General features: G+C 36.8%; 1 protein-coding gene across 1 annotated transcript in view; it reads left to right on the plus strand.

Moving 5' to 3' along the window:
• Positions 1-20821, plus strand: part of LOC150104082 (transient receptor potential cation channel subfamily M member-like 2) — a 580140-nt gene that overhangs the window by 234140 nt on the left and 325179 nt on the right. The window contains exon 12 of the mRNA XM_090396744.1: positions 14399-14651. Coding sequence (XP_090252870.1) covers positions 14399-14651 — 253 coding nt within the window. The remainder of the gene's footprint in view (positions 1-14398; positions 14652-20821) is intronic.

Below are 20821 nucleotides of genomic sequence, written 5' to 3' on the forward strand. Positions count from 1 at the left end.
AGTGCATCACCTTACACTTGGCCACATTAAACTAGTAGTCATTACCTTTGTCCATACTGCCAGTTTATTTAAGTCTTCCTGCAGGATCTCTGCATAAACTTCATTTACCATTGCTCTTCCCAGTTTAGCATCATCAGCAAACAACTGAATACTTCCTGTGAAATCATTTCCTGTATCATTGATATATATACAAATTAAACAACCGAGGACCAAGTACTGAGCCCTGTGGTACACCACTGGTCACTTGTCATCCCCTGGACTCAACTCCTCCATAAACCATTCTTTGATATCTGTCCACCAGCCAACCTCAAATCGAAATCACCAGATTTCGATTTGAGGGTGGCTCATCATTTATATCCATCCCCATTTGCTCAAACTTTGCAGCAGAGTTCTGTGTGGAATCTTGTCAAATACTTTTGCAAAGTCTAGTAATATCACCAAGTAGCCATTTTCCTTATCCAACTTCAAACAATTATGAATAACAGTTCTTTTTTGTCATATTAATAATGCTATATCAACTCAAGGAAAATTATTTTTAAATAGTATTTAAAATTCAATTCAAATTTATAAATCTTTTGCTCTCTCTTTCTGTAGTATAGTTGCTGATATTACAGTTGACTCTCCCACCACATTAAACACCATTATAACAAATTTGCTTACTATAACAGACTACTGAAAAGTACTGCCAGTCAAAGTCCTAAAGGAATAATGCTATAAAAAAGAAAATTCAGTAAAGCAAATTATCCATTGTAAAACAATTCATATGGTCCCATTGAGTTTGATGTAGTGAGAGTTGATTGAAGGGCTAATTTGTAATTTACTAATCTTTGCTCGTGTTTAACACCCCAAACGGCCATGAAGTCTATAGACATTCAGCCAAATCTGGATATGATTCTGTAACACCTATTGATTAACATGGATAAGAAGTGCAATTTGGTATCATTATTTCATCCACCATTGCCGGTAGAGAGCTTAATGGCATATTTTTGCCATTAAAAGATTATGAGTAATATGTTAGCAGAAAGCAGTATACCTGGAATGTGTGGGTTGAGTTTTTAGGACAAATTGAGGGCTGCATTTGAGTGGTTTTGGTGTGAATTGTCTGGAGAGACTGTTGCTGGAAGGGAGAGTGATGAGTGCAAAGAATGGATCTGAGCAAGTAAGAAGCAATGTGGAAGAGCAGAAGAGTAAGGAAGGAGGGATTGAAGTGGTGCCTATGAATGGACAAGTGGGTAGCATAAGTGTGGAGAATAAGAGAACAAGTAGACAGGGAATCAGGGCAGACAGGGAACACAGTGCAAGAAAGATCAATATTCAAAAAAGAAGGAAATATGTGAGTAGACAAAAAAGGAACATGATGGCCTCATATGTAGGAAGAACAGCTGGGTTTGAAGAGGGTCCTCGGATGGATAATGTGATAGGGGAAATGGCTTGAAGGTATGGAGAAGGTATCAGTGAAAAATTCAGGAATGATCTGCTATGTTTGTATACAAATGCTAGAAGGATCAGAAACAAGGGGGGAAACAAAAACAATATTGTTGCATTGATTGAGTTCATTCACCCCAAAATTGTTGGAATAAGTGAGACATTGTTGGATGAGAATAACGTTTTTTGTGAAGACAGTAAAGGAAAAAGGGAGTTGGAGTGCTGCTGATAATAGAAAAGGGGTTATACCCTTGTAAGGTAGTGAGACAAGGAGGAAATGGTGCAATGTTTTTGAGGTTGTATTATGTGAAATAGAAGTGCACAGAATGAAATATTTAGTTGAATCTTGCTATAGACCTGACTACATGAAGGGTAGTGACCACGAAATGTATAAGCAAATCAGCTAATTATGGCAGTATAGATAACAACCAGAAATAGAGAAAATGAATTTCTCAAGTTTTTGAGGGATAGTTACTTCTAGCAGTATGTGACAGAAAGCACACAAGGATTGAGAATCTTGGATGTGATCATCTTATCGAAGGATGTCATCATAAATGAGGTGTCAAATCTCCTTCTGAGTGGTGAACATGACCATGAAGTTGGTACCAGCTATGTGAATCCTTCTGTGTGAAAAAGATGTATGTGGAACTACAAGGCTGCTGATTATGAAAACTCAGGAGATAGTTTGCAACCCTAGTAATGAACGAGGAGTTGGAGAGAAAGGACATCAGTGCTGCTTAGGTGCTATTCAGAAAGTTAAATAATGTAGATGTGAAGTGGATGAATGAGGAGGAAGAAAAATACAGAGGAAGAAGGCATTATGGGGGAAAAGCATAGGATGACTGGTAATAATCAGTACCATGAGGAATACAAAGAACAGACAAGGAGAGTTACTCAGTCGATAAGGTTATCAAAAGTAAAGGAAAAAGGGAGTTGGAGTGCTTCTGATGATAGAAAAGGAGTTATACCCTTGTAAGGTAGAGAGAGAGAGAGACAGGGAGGAAATGGTGCAATGGTTTGCACCATTTCCTCAGCGGTTAGGAACAGCAGTTAGCTGTTCCCATTACGCTTTTGATGAAGGGAGAAAAAAAAAAAACATGGGAGTTCTTTCAATATGTAGTCAGCATAAAAAAGAATGATTATGGTTCAATTACACCGAGTAGAGAAAATTATATAAGGATAACTGCTTAGATGAAAAGGTTAGAAGAGAATATAGTTGAGATACTAAATGAGCAGTTCATAAAGTAATTTAACCTTGTGAATGTGAAAGTATGCAGAGTTTGAGAGCAGGGGGGGGGGGAAGGAGGAGGAGGAGAGATGACTGACTGTGAGTGAACAGGTGGTATATGTGAAATTGAGCAAAGTTGTTGATGTTAATAAGGCTGTTGGACTTGATTATATATCACCACGTATTTTGAGGGAATGTGGCAGGGAGATGGCATTTACCTTGACATATTTGGTGTTACTATGTGTCTTGATTGATTGATTGATCTCATCCATCTCTTTAGGATGGGTAGAGTCCCCTAATAAGGGGATTCAAGATGAATTTAATGCAGCCAGTTTGTCACTCCTTGCTGCATACCCTAAGGGCAGTATTCCAGTATTCATGACTGTAATCCATGTGTATTCATGGAGCCAGTTTGCCTGTTCTGGGAGGACGAAAAACCCAAGTTTCCAGAAGAAAAAAACCCTCTACGTCCATTTGAGACCAGCTAATTCACCTTTCATTGAAAGGGGAGAATTGACTGAGTGAATGGTTATGGGAGTGGAAATACCAATTCAGTGTTGCAAAGTGTAAGGTTTTAAAATTTGTAAAACAAAGATGGGATTAGAGTTCCCACAGGGGGTGGGGGGGTATATTGGAGGCATGGAAGAAATAAGAGCTCCAGGGGTTATGGTAGATGTGAATCTAAAATTTAGAGGATCCTGCTAAAATTGTGAGGATGGTCATCAAATTGTGTCTGTGATGCAGGGGATACTGACTTGTACAAGTAAGGAGATTCTGGTTCCATTGCGAGAGGTCTTGATTAGTCCACATATGGACTACTGTGTACAGATTTGGTCACCTAGTTTTCAAAAGGATGAAGATATATTGGAAAGAGTCCAGAGGTCGACTAAGGTGGTTTCTGGTTTCTGAGCATGAAGAAAGTTGAGAAGATGCAATTTACAGTCTAGTAGATAGGATAACAGGTGATACGCTAGAGAAGTACAAGTTGATAAGGGATTGTTATTAGCTTAATGATTGGTGGGAGAGAATAAGAGGCCATTTGAATAAGGAGGTTATTCCTTATTCAAACTCACATCCTCACATCCTCCTTATTCAACTGAAAGTTGAATAAGGAGGATGTGAACAAAGGAGTTAGAAGCAGTATTTTTTATTTATTATTATTATTTTTTTTTTTTGCATGGAGAGTGGTGAATGATTGGAATACACTGCTTGGAAGTGTTGTTTCTGCAGATAATTTGAATACTTTTAAGGCCCCAGTATGATGATGTGTGTGACAGAGGGACCTATCTCAATGAGTCTTTGACTCCATGGGGATCTGGAGATAATAATTCAGTTGAGTACTGCTAGTATTTTAAAAAAATTATAGATATGTCAAAAGTTTTATTTTATTTTATTTCATTAGAATTATTATAATGTGTAATTTAATGTCTTTTGTCCCTTTGTATTGGTTTAAGTGCCGTTTGAATAAAACAAAAATTGGAATTGCTCTACAATTTTTGGAGGAATTTCAAATAATACCGTAACACATTTTATTATTGATTGCTGGTTTTTACATTCTCTTGATATATAATTTTGTTTTGCCTAATTTTGCTCCAACAAATGGTCATCAAAAATGTAATACGATTTAGCTCATTTGAATAAAAAGTTCCTAAATATGACTTTTCATTAAATTCTATCCTCCTGGTATGGAATCAATATCATTTTGGCAATAAAAATTTACCACTTGAAATCAGGTGGACATCTTCTTGTATGCATGTATCCGAGTCCCAAATTTCATTCACACTTCCAGCCAGAGCCGATTTATTATTATTATTATTATTATTACATCACACCTCCAGGGAGTTCAAAGACTCATCGAGGGAGGGCATCTACTCTACAACTCTTCATTTCACTACTCCACCAACCTTCATCAGCTAACACTAACACCGACTACCACCACTAGTACTTTCACAGACAATCACAACATCCATGCCCACGGCGGGATTCGAATCCACGGCCTTTTGGCCATAGAGCGGTTATGCTAACCACTTGGCCAACCAAGGCCGACATTATTACAATATGATTTGAATGTATTTTGTCCCTTTGTATTGCTATAAGTGGTGTTTGGATGAAACAAAAATTGCGATGGCTCTACAATGTTTTGGAGGGATTTCAAATAAATTTCAGTAAAATCTATGTAGCTAGAAGCCTAGAAGAATCATGAAATGCATATAGTTTGGACAAAAGAATTGTTTTGGTGCATGCATATTTGTAAAATACACCTAAAATATATATACTTTTTGAAGGATCTCTAGAAATATTTTCAAATTCTGAAAACTGTGTTTACAGTTTTCAGAATTTGAGTGTTAATCTGGATGTTTGTGAATGTATTTAGATGGCAGATGAATTTTATTGTTTATTCTCTAGAGCAGGGTTTCTTTAGCATACGTAAAGCACTGATATGGTCTTTTATGGCCTTTAGTATAGGATTGCCTAAAAAATACTGCTTTCATTTATCATTAAGCATGTTTCCATTGATATTAAGCAAGGAATGTAGAAAACAAAATTTGTTATAGAAACATGAGGTATGGCATGAGGAGCAACCCAGAAATAGAGACAAAAAACTTAATAATAAAAGAGATACTATATGTGTAATAAGATGAAGAATGATTATTATTATTATTATTATTATTATTACCCTAAGACCTCATTAAGTCAGAAACTCATCTAGGAGGTCCCTTTGTCATACACACAGCTCATCATAAAGCACCTTAAACACATTAAAATTCTCTACAGACAACACACTCTCAGGGAAGGCATTCCAATCATTCACAACTCTGCATGCAACAAACCTGCTTCTCATTCCCTTGTTTACACTCTCCTTATACAGCTTCAAGGGATTACCTCATTACCTCTTGTTCTCCCCGATCTATCTTGTAGGTCTATCATATCACCCCCTCCCCTTACTCCTTTCCACTAGACTCTGAAAATTGCAATTTTCAACCTTTCTTTATATTCAATATTCCAGAGATCAGAAATTATTTTGGTCATTTGCCTCTGGATCCTTAACAACATCTCTTCATCCTTTTGAAAACCTTGTAACCAAATCTGTGCACAGTAGTCCATGTGTGCCCTAATCAGAACCTTATACAATGGAACAAGAATTTCTTTAATTCTACAGTTCACTGTCCTCTGCATCATTCCTAGAATTCGTTGTGTTGTCCTCACAATTTTGGCAATGTGTCCTCTAAATTTTATATCCTTATCCATCACCATCCCAAGATCTCTTATTTCCTCTACCTACAACAATATATTCCACCAAGTGTAAATTCTACGTCCTATTTTTCTTTCCCAAATTTTAAAACCTTACATTTTGCAACATTGCTAAAACGAAACAATCAGTGACAGCACAGTATGACTCAACAGGCATGCAATCAGGAATACATATCCATACTTGAAGTAGAAAAAGCCATCAAAAGCTTGAAATGTGGAAAAGCAATGGGAGTTTATATTTGACCAGAAATGCTCAAGCATGGAGGTATAAAAGTCTTACAGTGGCTGCACTACATAGCTCAGAAGGCCTGGACAGAGGGGATGAATTCCAGATGATTGGAGTAGAACTCTCATAGTGTCCATATATAAAAAGGGAAATAAAACTGAATGTGAGAATTGGAGATATTTTCCTACTGAGTGTGTTCATTGTAAGATTTATGCAACTATACTTGAGAAATAGTTGAGAAGGATTGTGGAAGTGAAGCTTGGTGAAGAACAAGTGGGATTCAGGCCACTTAGAGGCTGTCAGGATTGGACTTTCACTTTACAACAAATAGTTGAGAAATCATGGGAATATAACAAAGATCTGTTTAAGTTTTGTAGATCTGGAAAAGGCATATGACAATGTGCCAAGAGAAAAGCTATTCAAAATGCAACAGTTGTATAGTGTCAATGGAGCATTATAACAAACAATACTTCGTATGTATTTAAGTTGTAAGTCAGCAGTTAGAATTGAAGGAAGTACAGGAAGATGGTTTAATGTTAATTAAACCATCATTTTGGTTTAATTTGATGCTAAACCAAATCTGGTGTCAGGCAAGGATGTACATTATCCCCTCTGTTATTTATTATCTACATGGATCACATTATGAAGGAAAATGGTATTAAACCTGATATCAAAATTGGAGGTGTTAATCTCAGCTCTTTACTTTATACAGGTGATATTATACTTCTAAATAAAACCAGTACAAGTCTGCAAGATTCCCTGACTAAATTGAATAACTATTGTGATAAATTTGGTATGAAGGTCAGTAATAACAAGACAAAGACAATGAAAATAAGCAGAAGCATTGAAAATATCAACTGCATTGTGAATGGAGAACCTATAAAATAAGTAAAACATTTCAGCTACTTAGGCACGATTTTTAGTGAAAATGGTAAATTAAATATGAAAATAGACAACAGAAACAATAAGGCTTCCTACAATATGGTAGGAAGTCAACCGAATAAATTTAAATAGAATAAGAGAGAAATTAGTCAAAACACTAAATTAGCTGTATGCAAGACAGTGTTCAAACCACTTTTAACTTATGGATCTGACAGCTGGGTTAGAAATAAAACACTTGACCGAAGACTAGGGACCACAGATATGAGAGTCCTGAGAAAGATCAGAGGCATGAACAGATGGCATCAGTGGCAATATCATATTAAAAACGAGGATATTAGGATAGAACTTAACATTGTTAGCATCCAGAATGTGTTAGCAGATCTAATCTCAGGTGGTATGGTCACTTAAACAGAATTGGAGAGAAAAGATTAGCAAAACAAGTGTTCTCTGCCAGGTTGGCAGGAAAAAGACCCAGATGAAGACCAAGATATAGGTGGATTGATACGGTAAAAAGTGCCTTAGAAGATAGAAATATAAGATCTGATAATGTTGGAATCTTGAGAGGTAACAGATTGATTTGGAGGAAAATTGTAGATAGGAAGTTAGTAATAATGTAAATTTTTTATGTGGTACTATCATATCCTGTACACCCCTTGAGGGTATATGTCAGGAGTTCGATGATGATGATGACGACAAACTACTATCTTGTCACCTGCATCCCACACATAGCACTAATGTGCTTATAGCTCCTTTGACCTCTCATGTATGGTATCAATAAAACGTTTGAGAGGGGTGAGAGAGAGAAAGAGGGAGAGGAAAGTGAATGACCATATAGCATCAAGGAGAAAAGAATTCATATGAAATCATACAGTAGGCAATTATAATAATCTTGAGGGTGGTGGTGATGATGAACTTCAGCTCTCAATTTGAACTGTGTAATATATATAGCAATTTGTAGTATTAACTCGGTATTCGGATATATTCATATTTATATATTCTGACTATAACCGAGACTAGAATAACAATTCAATTTATTCAAAACGCAACATGTTTCATTGGATTGTCCGACTCCTTCAGGCGTGGGAACATAGAAAGCAAATAAACATAAGAAACATCGTATCACTATACAAATGACTATTATAAAATTCAATTAGTTTTGAACTGTAGCTACAGTCCGTGTTGAAGTTCTATTGTTAAGCAACTGCGTGCGTCTAATTTCACGAGTGTGCCAATATCGGATAGCAGAGCTGAAAGAGTCCGGTAGATCATAGCTAAGGTTATTATTTATGTGATGAGGGTCCATAACAATTTCCTTAGACTCGACTATCCGGCGCTCCACCTCGTCACGGCATATATGAAGGTTTGAGGTTGTCCAGTTTATCTCATGTTGACGGCCTTCATCATTTGTGTTTACTGAAAACAGTACATGGCTTGACAGGGCACTTGCTCTAGTTCTTTTGTAGGCAATGTCCCTCTGGTGTTCTTCCAGACATAGGAGGATGGATTTTTCAGTTTGATGATAGTATTGCTTCCCGCAGTCACATGTGATTGTGTACACTCCTGGGAATTGTCAATGGTTGTGAGCTTGTTTGTATTTGCTTAAAATCAATCTTAGTTTAGGAAGAGTAGAGAAACAGGTTTTTATGTTGAACTTTTGTAAAATTCTTCTTAGTTTCGTGGAGAGCGATCTGATATATGGCAAGGAGAATAACCTTTGGGATTGTCTTGTGTTTCTGAGTTGTTTTGATGGCGGCGGTATAGATGCTTATTAATAGTTTTCGACGAGCAGCCATTACTTGTGAAGGTTCTTTGTAGATGTTGTAGTTCATTTTTAGATCTTCATCATCTGACAGTACAGATCTGGCACGATGTGCTAGGGTTGAGATGATACCCACTTTCTGTGCAGGATAGCGATGTGGGGACTCATGCAGGTATCTATATGTGTGTGTAGATTTTCTAAAGATTGAGATTTTAATAGAATCAGATGTCTTAGTAAGTCTTACTTCCAGGAAGGGAAGAAATCCATTTTCTTCAACCTCCATTGTTAATTTGATATCTTGGTGGAAGTTGTTTAAATGATTTAAAAAAGACTGAAGGTTATCGGTGCCATGTTCCCAGATAAGATATATGTACTTATTTCTTGAACGTGATTCGATGACACGCAGTCTAAGAAAACTAGTCCTTAGAAAACCATTCAGCGACCTCCTTAGACTGCATGTCATGGAATCACGTTCAAGAAATAAGTACACGTCAGGCATTAACATCTCAAAACTTAAACAAACATAAGCTTATCAGAAAGTTTAATTCGCTAAAGACAACACAAGAACAACCAACCCCTAATAATCTTCATGGAAGAACTAAAAAATTAGTGATAAACCAATTGTCATATGTTCTAAATCATAACGAAGAACAAATTCTTGAAAAAGGTATCGATTTTGTCCTTGCCCCTAAAACTATTCCCAGGGAAATGTTTTTAACTAAGATGGAGAAAGCTGCATCACTACTTCCTGCTGCAGATGCCAGTTTACTTTGCATGGAAGCAATACTTGCGATTAATAATGCAAGACCTCCATCTGATAACATCTCCCTTGGTGAAAGGCTAGCCATAAAAAGTCTTAAGAATAACAAAGACATCGTTATCATACAAGCTGACAAGGGCAACGCAACTGTAGTGCTAAATAAAACCGATTACCATGAAAAAATCTTGGCATTATTAGAGTTAGATACATACTTGGAAATTGAGAGAGATCCAACAAGGGAGATACATAACAAAACAAACAATCTCTTACAAAAAGCCACAGAACTTCCACAAAACATACGCCTTGCCGCTCGCTCTTTACATCCACTCATCCCAAGATTACATGGTCTCCCTAAGATACACAAGAAAAACTGCCCACTGAGACCAATTGTAGATAGTATTGACTTGCCTACCTACAGCTTATCTGAGTTTCTGACTTCATCTTTAAAAGGTTTTACAGGAAATTCTTCTTCATATATAAAAAACTCAACAGATTTTGTCTCAAAAAATCAAAAATTTAAAACTCCAGCCTTCAGATATCATGGTGAGCTTTGACATGGTGGCTCTCTTTACAAACGTACCAACTCAAGAGGTTCTCGATATTTTAAAGAACAAGATTTCAAAAAAGATGTTTTCCATGCTATCACATTGCATTCACTCCGGCTACTTTCAATATGAGAAGAAAATCTACAAACAAAATAAGAGATTGACAGTGGGAGGTCCCCTGTCTCCTATATTAGCTAACATCTTTTTTGAAGATTTTGAACAAAAGGCAATCTCCTCAGCTACTCTTAAACCAAAAATTTGGCTGAGATTTGTAGATGACATATTTCTTATCTGGGAACATGGCACCGATAACCTTCAGTCTTTTTTAAATCATTTAAACAACTTCCACCAAGATATCAAATTAACAATGGAGGTTGAAGAAAATTGATCTCTTCCCTTCCTGGACGTAAGACTTACTAAGACATCTGATTCTATTAAAATCTCAATCTTTAGAAAATCTACACACACAGATAGATACCTGCATGCATCCTCACATCGCTATCCTGCAAAGTGGGTATCATCTCAACCCTATCACATCGTGCCAGATCTGTACTGTCAGATGATGAAGATCTAAAAAATGAACCACAACATCTACAAAGAACCTTCACAAGTAATGGCTGCTCGTCGAAAACTATTAATAAGCATCTATACCGCTGCCATCAAAACAACTCAGAAACACAAGACAATCCCATATATCAGATCGCTCTCCACGAAACTAAGAAGAATTTTACGAAAGTTCAACATAAAAACCTGTTTCTCTACTCTTCCTAAACTAAGATTGATTTTAAGCAAATACAAACAGGCTCACAACTATCTACAATTCCCAGGAGTGTACAAAATCACATGTGACTGCGGGAAGCAATACTATGGCCAAACTGAAAAATCCATCCTCCTATGTCTGGAAGAACACCAGAGGGACATTGCCTACAAAAGAACTAGAGCAAGTGCCCTGTCAAGCCATGTACTGTTTTCAGTAAACACAAATGATGAAGGCCGTCAACATGAGATAAACTGGACAACAACCTCAAGCCTTCATATATGCCATGACGAGGTGGAGCGCCGCATAGTCGAGTCTAAGGAAATTTATGGATCCTCATCACATAAATAATAACCTTAGCTATAATCTACCGGACTCTTTCAGCTCTGCTATCCGATATTGGCACACTCGTGAAATTAGACGCATGCAGCTGCTTATCAATAGAACTTCAACACGAACTGTAGCTACAGTTCAAAACTAATTGAATTTTATAATAGTCGTGTGTATAGTGATACGATGTTTCTTATAGTGTTTATTTGCTTTCTATATTCTCACGCCTGAAGAAGTCGGACAATCCAATGAAACATGTTGCGTTTTGAATAAATTTAATTGCTATTCTAGTCTCGGTTATAGTCAGTATATATAAATATGAATATATATATATATATATATTAGTGTGTGTGTGTCAATTAAACTTAAATTATGTTCACAAAGGGTGTTTTGAATTTACTAATAGAATAGTAATACTCTATTAACAAAACTGTTTAAAGCAACTTGTAAACAACAGAGTGATGCTGTACAATATAATAAAAATGTAGGGTGAATTGTTTGATCTCTTTTAGTAGTAAGCATCATAAATAATGATAAAAGACTTTCAGAGTAATAAATAAAAATTGATTAAAATTTTTCACAATATATTTCTGCAAGCATGTGAAACCTTCCATGTTTCTGGTTATCATATTGTAATAATGTAGCCCTCTACACCAATGTCGATAGGTGAAAAACACTCTTGCTAAATGAAATTCTAGAGCCTTTCATTATTCTGCAAGTAGGATGAATGGTTATTGGATGACTTTGATTCATGGAATGGAAAATTATTGATTTTGTCAAGCATTTGTTTTTATGCTTCTGACTTCTTGGATTCCTAAAGTCCTGCTTATGGAATAACACTACAATAAATTGGAATTCATGTCAGATATTGAAAGTGGAATCTACCAATTAACTGATACAGCAAGAAACCACACGAAATAACAATCTTTCAAGCACCTTTGTTATAATTACAAAACATGGTACTATAGTTACTTTAAATTACTATGACACAACATGCTTACACTAAAAGAGAGCTCTACAGAGACCACTGCAAGAACTTAAACCCCTGACAGCTTATATGTATCAATCATACCATCCCCCCCTCCTCCTATTCACGAGGCTTTGCAATTTACACTCTTTCAGTTTGTTCTCATACTCCACATTCCAAAGACCACTGACCACCTTTATGAATCTTCTCTGAACTCTTTCTGACATATCCTCGTCACCATGAAAACCCGGTGACCAGGGCTGGAGCTACCGTTCAGGCAAACTAGGCAACCGCCTAGGGCGCAAGCCATGAAGGGGCGCAAAACTTCAAGCTAAGCTTTATTCATACTTTACTAAAATATATCAAAATTAAATAGTGATATATGATTTAGATATCGATTCTTTTTCCTTATCCCTCACACATCACACTATTTTACTATTTAACTCTTGGTTCTTTTTTTTTTTGTTCCTTATCTAAATGATTTGAACTTACTGCTATTTAAAATTCAGTTAAGATAAATATTTTAAAACATTAACATTTTAAAATATTAAATTTCGGTATTTTATAACTTTTTTTGTAAATGAATTATAACAGAGAATTTTCAAATGAATTAAAAAAGAAAATAAAAAAAAGCCCTATTAATTTAACCTGAAAGACAATTTTATTTTGTTTAATGCCAATTAGAAACATTTTAGTTTATGAAATAAGGGGCGCACTTGTAAACTTTGCCTAGGGTGCAAAATAACCTGCCACCGACAGTGCCGGTGACCAAATCGGTGCACAATAATCCATATGAGTCCTGATAAAGGCATTATACAGTGCCATCATAACCTCTTTATTTCTTCATGTCAGGGTCTTCTGCACCATTGTCATTATCCAATGTGATGTCTTCACAACTTATGCAATGTGGCCACTGAATTTCAGATCCTTGTCTGCTCTTCAGTTGACCAGATTACCAGATCTCTCATCTCCTCTACCTCCCTTTAAAGTTTCCCCACCAAATGTATTCTTTGCATATGGGAGAAACATATCTAATATATCCAGGGTGAATGTTTACTCACCCTAAGCTACCCACGTATGCATCCAGTGGGTGCATATTAGGACTTCAGAATGAGAACACAAGCTTTGGTTTAGGTTTTATCTTTATATAGTTGAGTAGTATGTAGATGTCTCCTGAAAGTGGCATAGTAACTATATAGAAAGAGTGGAAATGTTTTTCTATTTCTAATCAAGTGCCTGTCTAATATCATTAAGAAGTTATGCATTTTCATTTAATTACCTTAAATTTGGATATGAATTTTCATTATCACAGAGTATGTTAACTTCATTGTGAACAAAACACTGAGGTTATTTAGTTATATATGATGGAACTGAATTGCAGGAAATCGATGTCGCAGGGATTTAGAGATTACATTGTTATTGAAGAACACATTGATACAGAGGCTATATTCCCCTTTATAAGCGTTTAATAGACCATATTTGAATTGCTATGTGCAGATCTAGTCAAGTGGATCCTATATGGATGAGGAAGTGGTGGAGAGGCTCCAGAGGTGAGTTACTAAGATTGTGTCATATGGAATGAGAATAGATTAAAAGACTCTGGGCTTCAAAGATTAGTTGTTAAAAAGAGAATATGATGCAAACATAAGTTATTAAATGGCTTTATATATATGGAAGCATTTTATAGGATTGATGCCAAAGAGTTTTTTTTTTTTTTTTTTTTCAATACATGGCAGGGAGGGAGGAAGAAACTAGGGTCATTCCCCAATAAATTGTATAAGAGTATTGTTAGCAAAGGAGTTGGCACTAAATTAGGTGCCTAAATGGTGATGAATGCCTGTGAGTTATGAGTAAATGAGTTCATTATTAGTATCGTGTGAACAATGGTTAGTGAATCTCCTGTAATGAGTCTAATTCCATGGAGATACCCAAGAAATAACAACAATAATAATAGTTTCTTATTCAATTGCAGTTCTTTTGTGCAAATAAAGATTTCCAAAATTGAAATCTCTTGAAGTCAGAGAAGAGATTGCATTACAGAATTTTTTTTTCTCAGTTACCTGCAGTTTCATAATGAAAATAAATGCTTTTACTCTATAAATATTATAACAGTATTACCATTTGAGAGCACTGTTCTAATCATAAATTGAAAAACTGAAGTTTTAAAAACTTAAATGTTTTTAATTAGTTTAAAATGGGAAAAGAAAAAAGTGATATGTATAATTATTCAGTGACTGAAGTAAACATATTTTTTTTTATGTTAATAGAGAATTTGCTGATATGGCAACTGGTGTTCTTGATGCAAGTTATAAAGATGCTACTTGCAGAGCTTACGATGTATTAAGTGAAGAAAATCCAGACTGGGCTTATAAGACGGCAGTTGATATTGCAGCTGATGCCAAAAATAGGACATTTTTATCTCATCCTTGCTGTCAGCGATGGCTAACTGAAATGTTTCTTGGCTGCATTCGCCTTAGGGAAGTCACTTGGGGTATATTCACATTTCCTCGTTGGTTTAAGGTAAGCACTTATCTGACATTCTGTTTTAGTAATACCATTTTGCTGCTACCAAGCTGCCATTGTTTTAAGTATAAGATGTTACTTTTGATTTCAACTATCACTGAATCTTCATTATATTATTACGCATTTATTTGTAATAATTCCACCTAAAACCATACTAAAATTGTAATTTTTCTTTCTGTTAAGCTAAAACAAATTTCTTGCAGTTACAAATAAGAAGTTAAAAAAAACTTTTTGTTTTTTTAAGCTCAAAAACAACAATTATTCATAATAATTGCTGATCACCATTTAACCCTGAAATAAAGAATGATGTTTAATGTTTATCTCACTGTATATCATTGATATAATAAAGGAAGCTAAATTATTATTATGATTATTCAGGCCTCTATGGAGTCAAGAGACTCATTGTAGGAGGTCCTTCCTAGGAAACACAAAGTCTATCATACCACTACTTGAACTCATTGACCATTCTTGCTCTCACCACTCTATCAGGCAGTGCATTCCACGGTTCAACCATCCTCCATACAAAGAAACCACTCCTCATCCTCTTGCTCACAGCTTCCTTTCGTAACTTCCAGGGATGGCTCCTTGTCATCGCTCCTTCACGCTGTTCCACCAAGCGAAAGAACTTCCCAGTCCACCCTGTAACCTTCTCAATAGTTTAAAAGCCTCGATCATATCACCTCTCCTTCTTCTATCCACCAAACTCTGCAGTCCATATTCCCTCAGCCGATCCTCATAACTAACATTGTACAGTCCTGAAACCATCTTTGTTATCTGCCTCTGTACCCTTTCCACAGTTAATTTATCCCTTCAAATCCTGGGGACAAAATTTGAGAACAGTAGTCCAAGTGTGGTCTGATCAGGGTCTTATACAAAGGAATGATAACTCTTCTATTTCTGCAGTTCAGCATCCACCTCAGTATTGCAGCAATCCTCTGGGTTACCTTCACCATCTTTGCAATATGCTCTCTAAATTTCAGTTTTCTATCAATCATCACCCCCAGATCTCTTGTCTCCCCCTACTTCCTCCAGTACAGCTCCTCTAATCGAGTATGCAGCCTCCCATCAATGTATCCCAAACTTCAAGACTTTATATTTTGCTGCATTAAACTCACATCCCAATTCATTTGCCCATCTGTCTAGTTTATTCAAATCCTCCTGCAGGGCTGCCACATCTGCAATATTACTGATAACCCTTCCCACCCTCACATCATCCTCAAACAACTGAACATTCCCTTGCAATTCATTGACAATGTCATTAATATAAAGGTTGAACAATACAGGTCCCAGTGCTGAAGCCTGTGAAACCCCACTTGTAACCTTCTGCTTCCTTGCTATTGCCCCACCATACACAACTCTCTGATACCTATCAGACAGCCAATCCTGAATCCAGTTGACTAACCCGACATCTAAACCCATGTGCTGCAACTTAAATATCAGCTTATCATGTGTCAAATGCCTTTGCAAAATCCAAAAAAATGGCAGTATATGTCTTTCCCTCATCAACTGTTCTTGTCATTTTATTATAAAAGGCAATCATATTACTAAAGCAAGAGCACCCCCTTAACAAATCCATGTTGATTCTCACAGATAACATTACCCTCATCTGCCCAACACTCCCTCACTAATTTCTCCAAGACCTTAATAACTACTGATGATGCACAAACTGGCCTATAATTTGACATTTCCAATCTGCTACCACCCTTATGCAATGGCACTATCTTACCTTCCTTCCATTCCTTGGGTACCTCTCCTGTAGGCAGACTTTCATTGAAAAGCCAGGTCAAAGGAGCTGTCAGTTCTTTAGCACATGCTCTCAAAACTTGTGGTGAAATACCATTCCAGTCCCACAGCTTTACTGACGTCCAGAGTACTCAGTATTTGGAACACACTCTCCTCTAAACCTTGAACACCTGCCCTACCCCTCTAGTATTAAAACCTTCTTCTCCAGGATGAAAAGTGCTCATTGAACAACTCTATTATGTCCTCTGCATCAGTCACTGTACGGTTCCATGTGGTATGGGGCAGTTTGTTTTTCATTGTTATTTTGTTGTCTATCTTGGTTTGATTTCTTAAAATGTGTAGGGTGTTAATTAGTTTTATGAGGTCTGAAGGTGGGGTCATTTAGAACTTTTTGGTATGTGTTGTGGTAATTTAAAATAACCATTATTTTGCTGTAGTAATCTGTTTGGTTTATGATGACTACTGTATCACCTTTGTCTGCTTTTGCGATCATTATATTCGGATTCTTTTTTAATGATATCGGGGCTTTTTGTGGGTTGGGCATAATGTTGGATTTTACTTTTTTACTATTTAAGATGTTGTTTATTTTCTGGAATATTATTTCTTTGCTTGGGTCTGTTTCTAGTTTGGCTTAGATTTCGATAATAATGTCTTTGTTTGGGATGTATTTTGGGGATATTTCGAAGTTTAGCCCCTTGTTCAGGATAGTGATGTCATCAGGTGTGAGGTTATAACGTGATAGATTTATAATAGAAATGTTTGGTGTATGTTGTGTGGTGGTAATATCCAAAGGGTTGGAAGTTGAGTCAAGTTCCAAAGGAGTGGAAGGAGGTCAAGGTTGTACCCCTTCATAATTGAGGTGATAAAACTCAAGCATCAAATTATAGGCCTACCTGTGTGCCAGATGTTGTGGTTAAGGTGTTGGAGTAGCTGGTGAGAACTAGGATCTAGAATCGCATTGACAACAATGGTATTATATTTGATGGACAGCATGGATTTGCTAAAGGGAGGTCATGTTTTAGTAATCTACTTACTTATTACTTATGATAGGAAAGGTGGTAAGCGTGTCGGGTAGGTATGACAGTGGTGAGATGAGGCGGAGAGCAAGGATTATGAATGATACGTTAGCTAAAATGTGTTAGGAGAAAGGAGTGCAGTATGTTAATGTGTGGAATGAGTTTGAAGGACGAAGTGAACTATATAAGAGGGATGGACTGCATTTGAGTGGTTTTGGTGTGAGTTGCTTGGAGAGACTGCTGCTAGAAGGTAGAGAAGTGAGTACAGAGAATGAAGCTGAAGTGGGAAGTGATGTGGAAGAACGGAAGAGTAAGACAGGAGAGATTGAAGAGGTGGTTATGATTAAGGAAGTGAGTCGCATGAGAATAGAGAATGAGAGAATAGGTGTGCAAGACGGACAGGGAAACAGGGGAACACAGCATGAAAAAGTGGATGCATGTGTAGACAGGAAAGGAATGGGATGACCTGGGATCAAGAGGAAACAGTAGGATTTGAAGAGAGTTCTAAAATGAATAAGCAGAAGGGGAAATGGCTCCAGTTGAGCATGGGGAAATCACATCGAATGAGTGGTATAATCAGCAGAACTAGTTTTAGATACAGAAATGAGATGTTGTGTTTGTATACAAATGCTAGAAGTATAAGAAGCAAGGTAGATGAAATGGTTTCATTAATTGAGTTTGTTCACCCAAAGATTGTCGAAATAAGTGAGACATGGTTGGAAGAGGATGACATCCTGACAGGAATAGAGATGGAAGGGTATGATGTGTTTCATGAGAATAGAAGGGGTAAAAAAGGGAGGGGGAGTGCTATTGATGATAGAGCAAGAATTATGTCCATACAAAGTAGAGATGCAAGAGGGAAATAGTGCCAGTGGTTTTGAGGCAGTATAGTGTGAGATAGAAGTGAATGAAATCAAATACTTGGTTGGATGTTGTTATAGACCAGGTAATGTGGATGGTGGTAATAATAATAAAATGTATAATCAAATTAGCCAAGCAAATAAGAAAATAGTGATCATTATGGGCAATTTTAATTATGGCAATATAGACTGGAATGATGAGATAGCAACTGGAAGTAAAGAAAATGAGTTTCTTGAGTTTTTGAGGGATAACTACCTCAGACAGTATGTAACAGAGGGCATACGAGGATTGAGGGTCTTGGATTTGATCATCTCATCAGAGGATGTAATTATAAATGAAATATCCAATCACCCAGTAATTGGTGAGAGTGACCATGAAGTGATTACCTCGATGGTTGCCAGCAGTTTGAGGACTTCTGTGAGAAAGGGGTATATGTGGAACTACAAGGGGAGTGATTATGAAGAGCTCAGGAGACAGCTTGTGGGTGTAGCATGGAATGAGAAGTTAGCTGGAAAAGGAATCAATGCAGCTTGGGGGATTTTCAAGAACTACCTTGTAGAAGCAACGTCTAAATGTATTCCAAATGTCAGAAAGTTAAATAGGGTAGGTGTAAAATGGATGAATAAAGAGATTAAGCATGCGATACAGAGAAAAAGGGCATTATGGAGGCAGCATAAGAGAAGTGGTAATAGTCAATTCCATGAGGATTCCAAAAACCAGGCAAGGCATGTTACTTGGTTGGTAAGGGTAACAAAAGCGACATATGAGCAGCAGTTAGCTAATGAAGCCAAAAAGAATCCCAAGTTCTTTCGATATGTAGCCAGCAAAAAAAAACAATGATAATGGAAGGATGACATTGACTTTGGAAAATGGTATAATAACAGCTGTTGCAGAAGGTATAGTGGAGATACTTAATAAGCAGTTCATAAAAGTCTTAAAATATTGTGAATATGACTTCATGGAGAGATTGAGAGCAGTTGATGATGGGGAGGAGAGATTGACTGTAAATGAGCAAGAGATGTATGGGGGAGTTGAGCAAACTAGATGTTAATATGGCTATGAGACTTAATAATATATCACCATGTATTCTGAAGGGATGTGCCAGGGAGTTTACACCTGGCTTGACATATTTTTTTAATATGAGTCTTGCACTGGGTCAAGTTCCCAGGAGTGGAAGGATGGCAAGATTGTGCTGCTTCATAAGGGAGGTGATAGAACTCAAGCATAAAATTATAGGCCTATCTGTGTGTGTGTCAGAAGTTATGGTTAAGTTGTTGGAGAAGCTTGTGAGAGAGCTAGGATCCATAATTGGGTTGACAACAATGGTATTATCTTGGATAGACAGCAGATGTGGTAAAGGGAGATCATGTTTTAGTAATGTACTTACTTAATACAATTAGGTGACTGCTTCCTTGAACAGAGGAGAGGGATACACAGTAATATACTTAGATTTTGCAAAGGCTTTTGATAGATTACCACATGATACGTTGATAGTCAAACTAGAGCAGATGGGGTTAGATATTAGATTAGTGCATTGGATTGGAGACTGGCTATCTGATAGGTGTCAGCAAGTTGTGTATAAGGAGAGCAATATCCAGGAAAAGGAAATTCACTAGTTGTGTGCCTCAGGGGTCTGTCTTAGGGCCATTTCTGTTTAACCTGCATGTTAATGATATTGGCGAAGATTTCGATGGGGATATTCAATTGTTTGCAAATGATGCAAAGTTGGGATGAACTATGAAGAGTAAAGAAGATGTTGTGGCCTTAGAAGAAGACTTGAATAAATTGAGTGAATGGACACAGAAATGGAGATGCAAGTTCAGTGTTGCAAAATGTAAGGTTTTAAAACTCAGGAAACAAAGATGAGATGTAGAATTTACGCTTGGTGGGGATTTATTGTTGGAGGTAGAGGAAATTAAAGATCTTGAAGTGATAGTGGATAAGGACCTGAAATTTAGTTGACACATTGCCAAAATATTGTGTGGACAACAAAGAATTCTGGGAATGATGTGGAGGACACTCACTTGTAGAAGTATGGAGATTCTCCTTCCATTGTATAAGGCTTTGATTAGGCCACACATGGACTACTGTGCCCATATTTGGTCACCTGGTTTTCAGAAGGACAAAGAAATGTTGGAAAGGGTCAACAGGCGACTGACTAAGGTAGTTTCTGACCTCTGGAATGTCAAATATCAAGAAAGATTGAGAAGATGCAATTTACAGAGTCTGGTGGATAGGAGGAAGAGAGGAGATATGATAGAGACATACAAGTTAGTAAGGGGTTGTTGTAGGATCAATGTTGGAGAGGTTCTACAGAAAACAGTGGGAGATCAGGGGAGAACCAGAGGTCATCCCTGGAAACTGTATAAAGAGGGTGTAAGCAGGGGAGTGAGAAGCAGGTTTTTTTGCATGCAGAGTTGTAATAATAATAATTACAATAAAGTGATGGTTTCATTGGACAGAGGATAGGGATACGCAGTAGTATACTTAAATTTTGCAAAGGCTTTTGATAGATTACTGCATGATAAGCTCATAGTCAAACTAGAG

The sequence above is a fragment of the Typopeltis vanoorti genome, chromosome 8 (genome assembly GCF_054136105.1).
Source record: "Typopeltis vanoorti isolate ZY-2024b chromosome 8, IOZ_Tvanoo_1.0, whole genome shotgun sequence".
In the NCBI taxonomy this organism is placed as follows: Eukaryota; Metazoa; Arthropoda; class Arachnida; order Uropygi; family Thelyphonidae; genus Typopeltis; species Typopeltis vanoorti.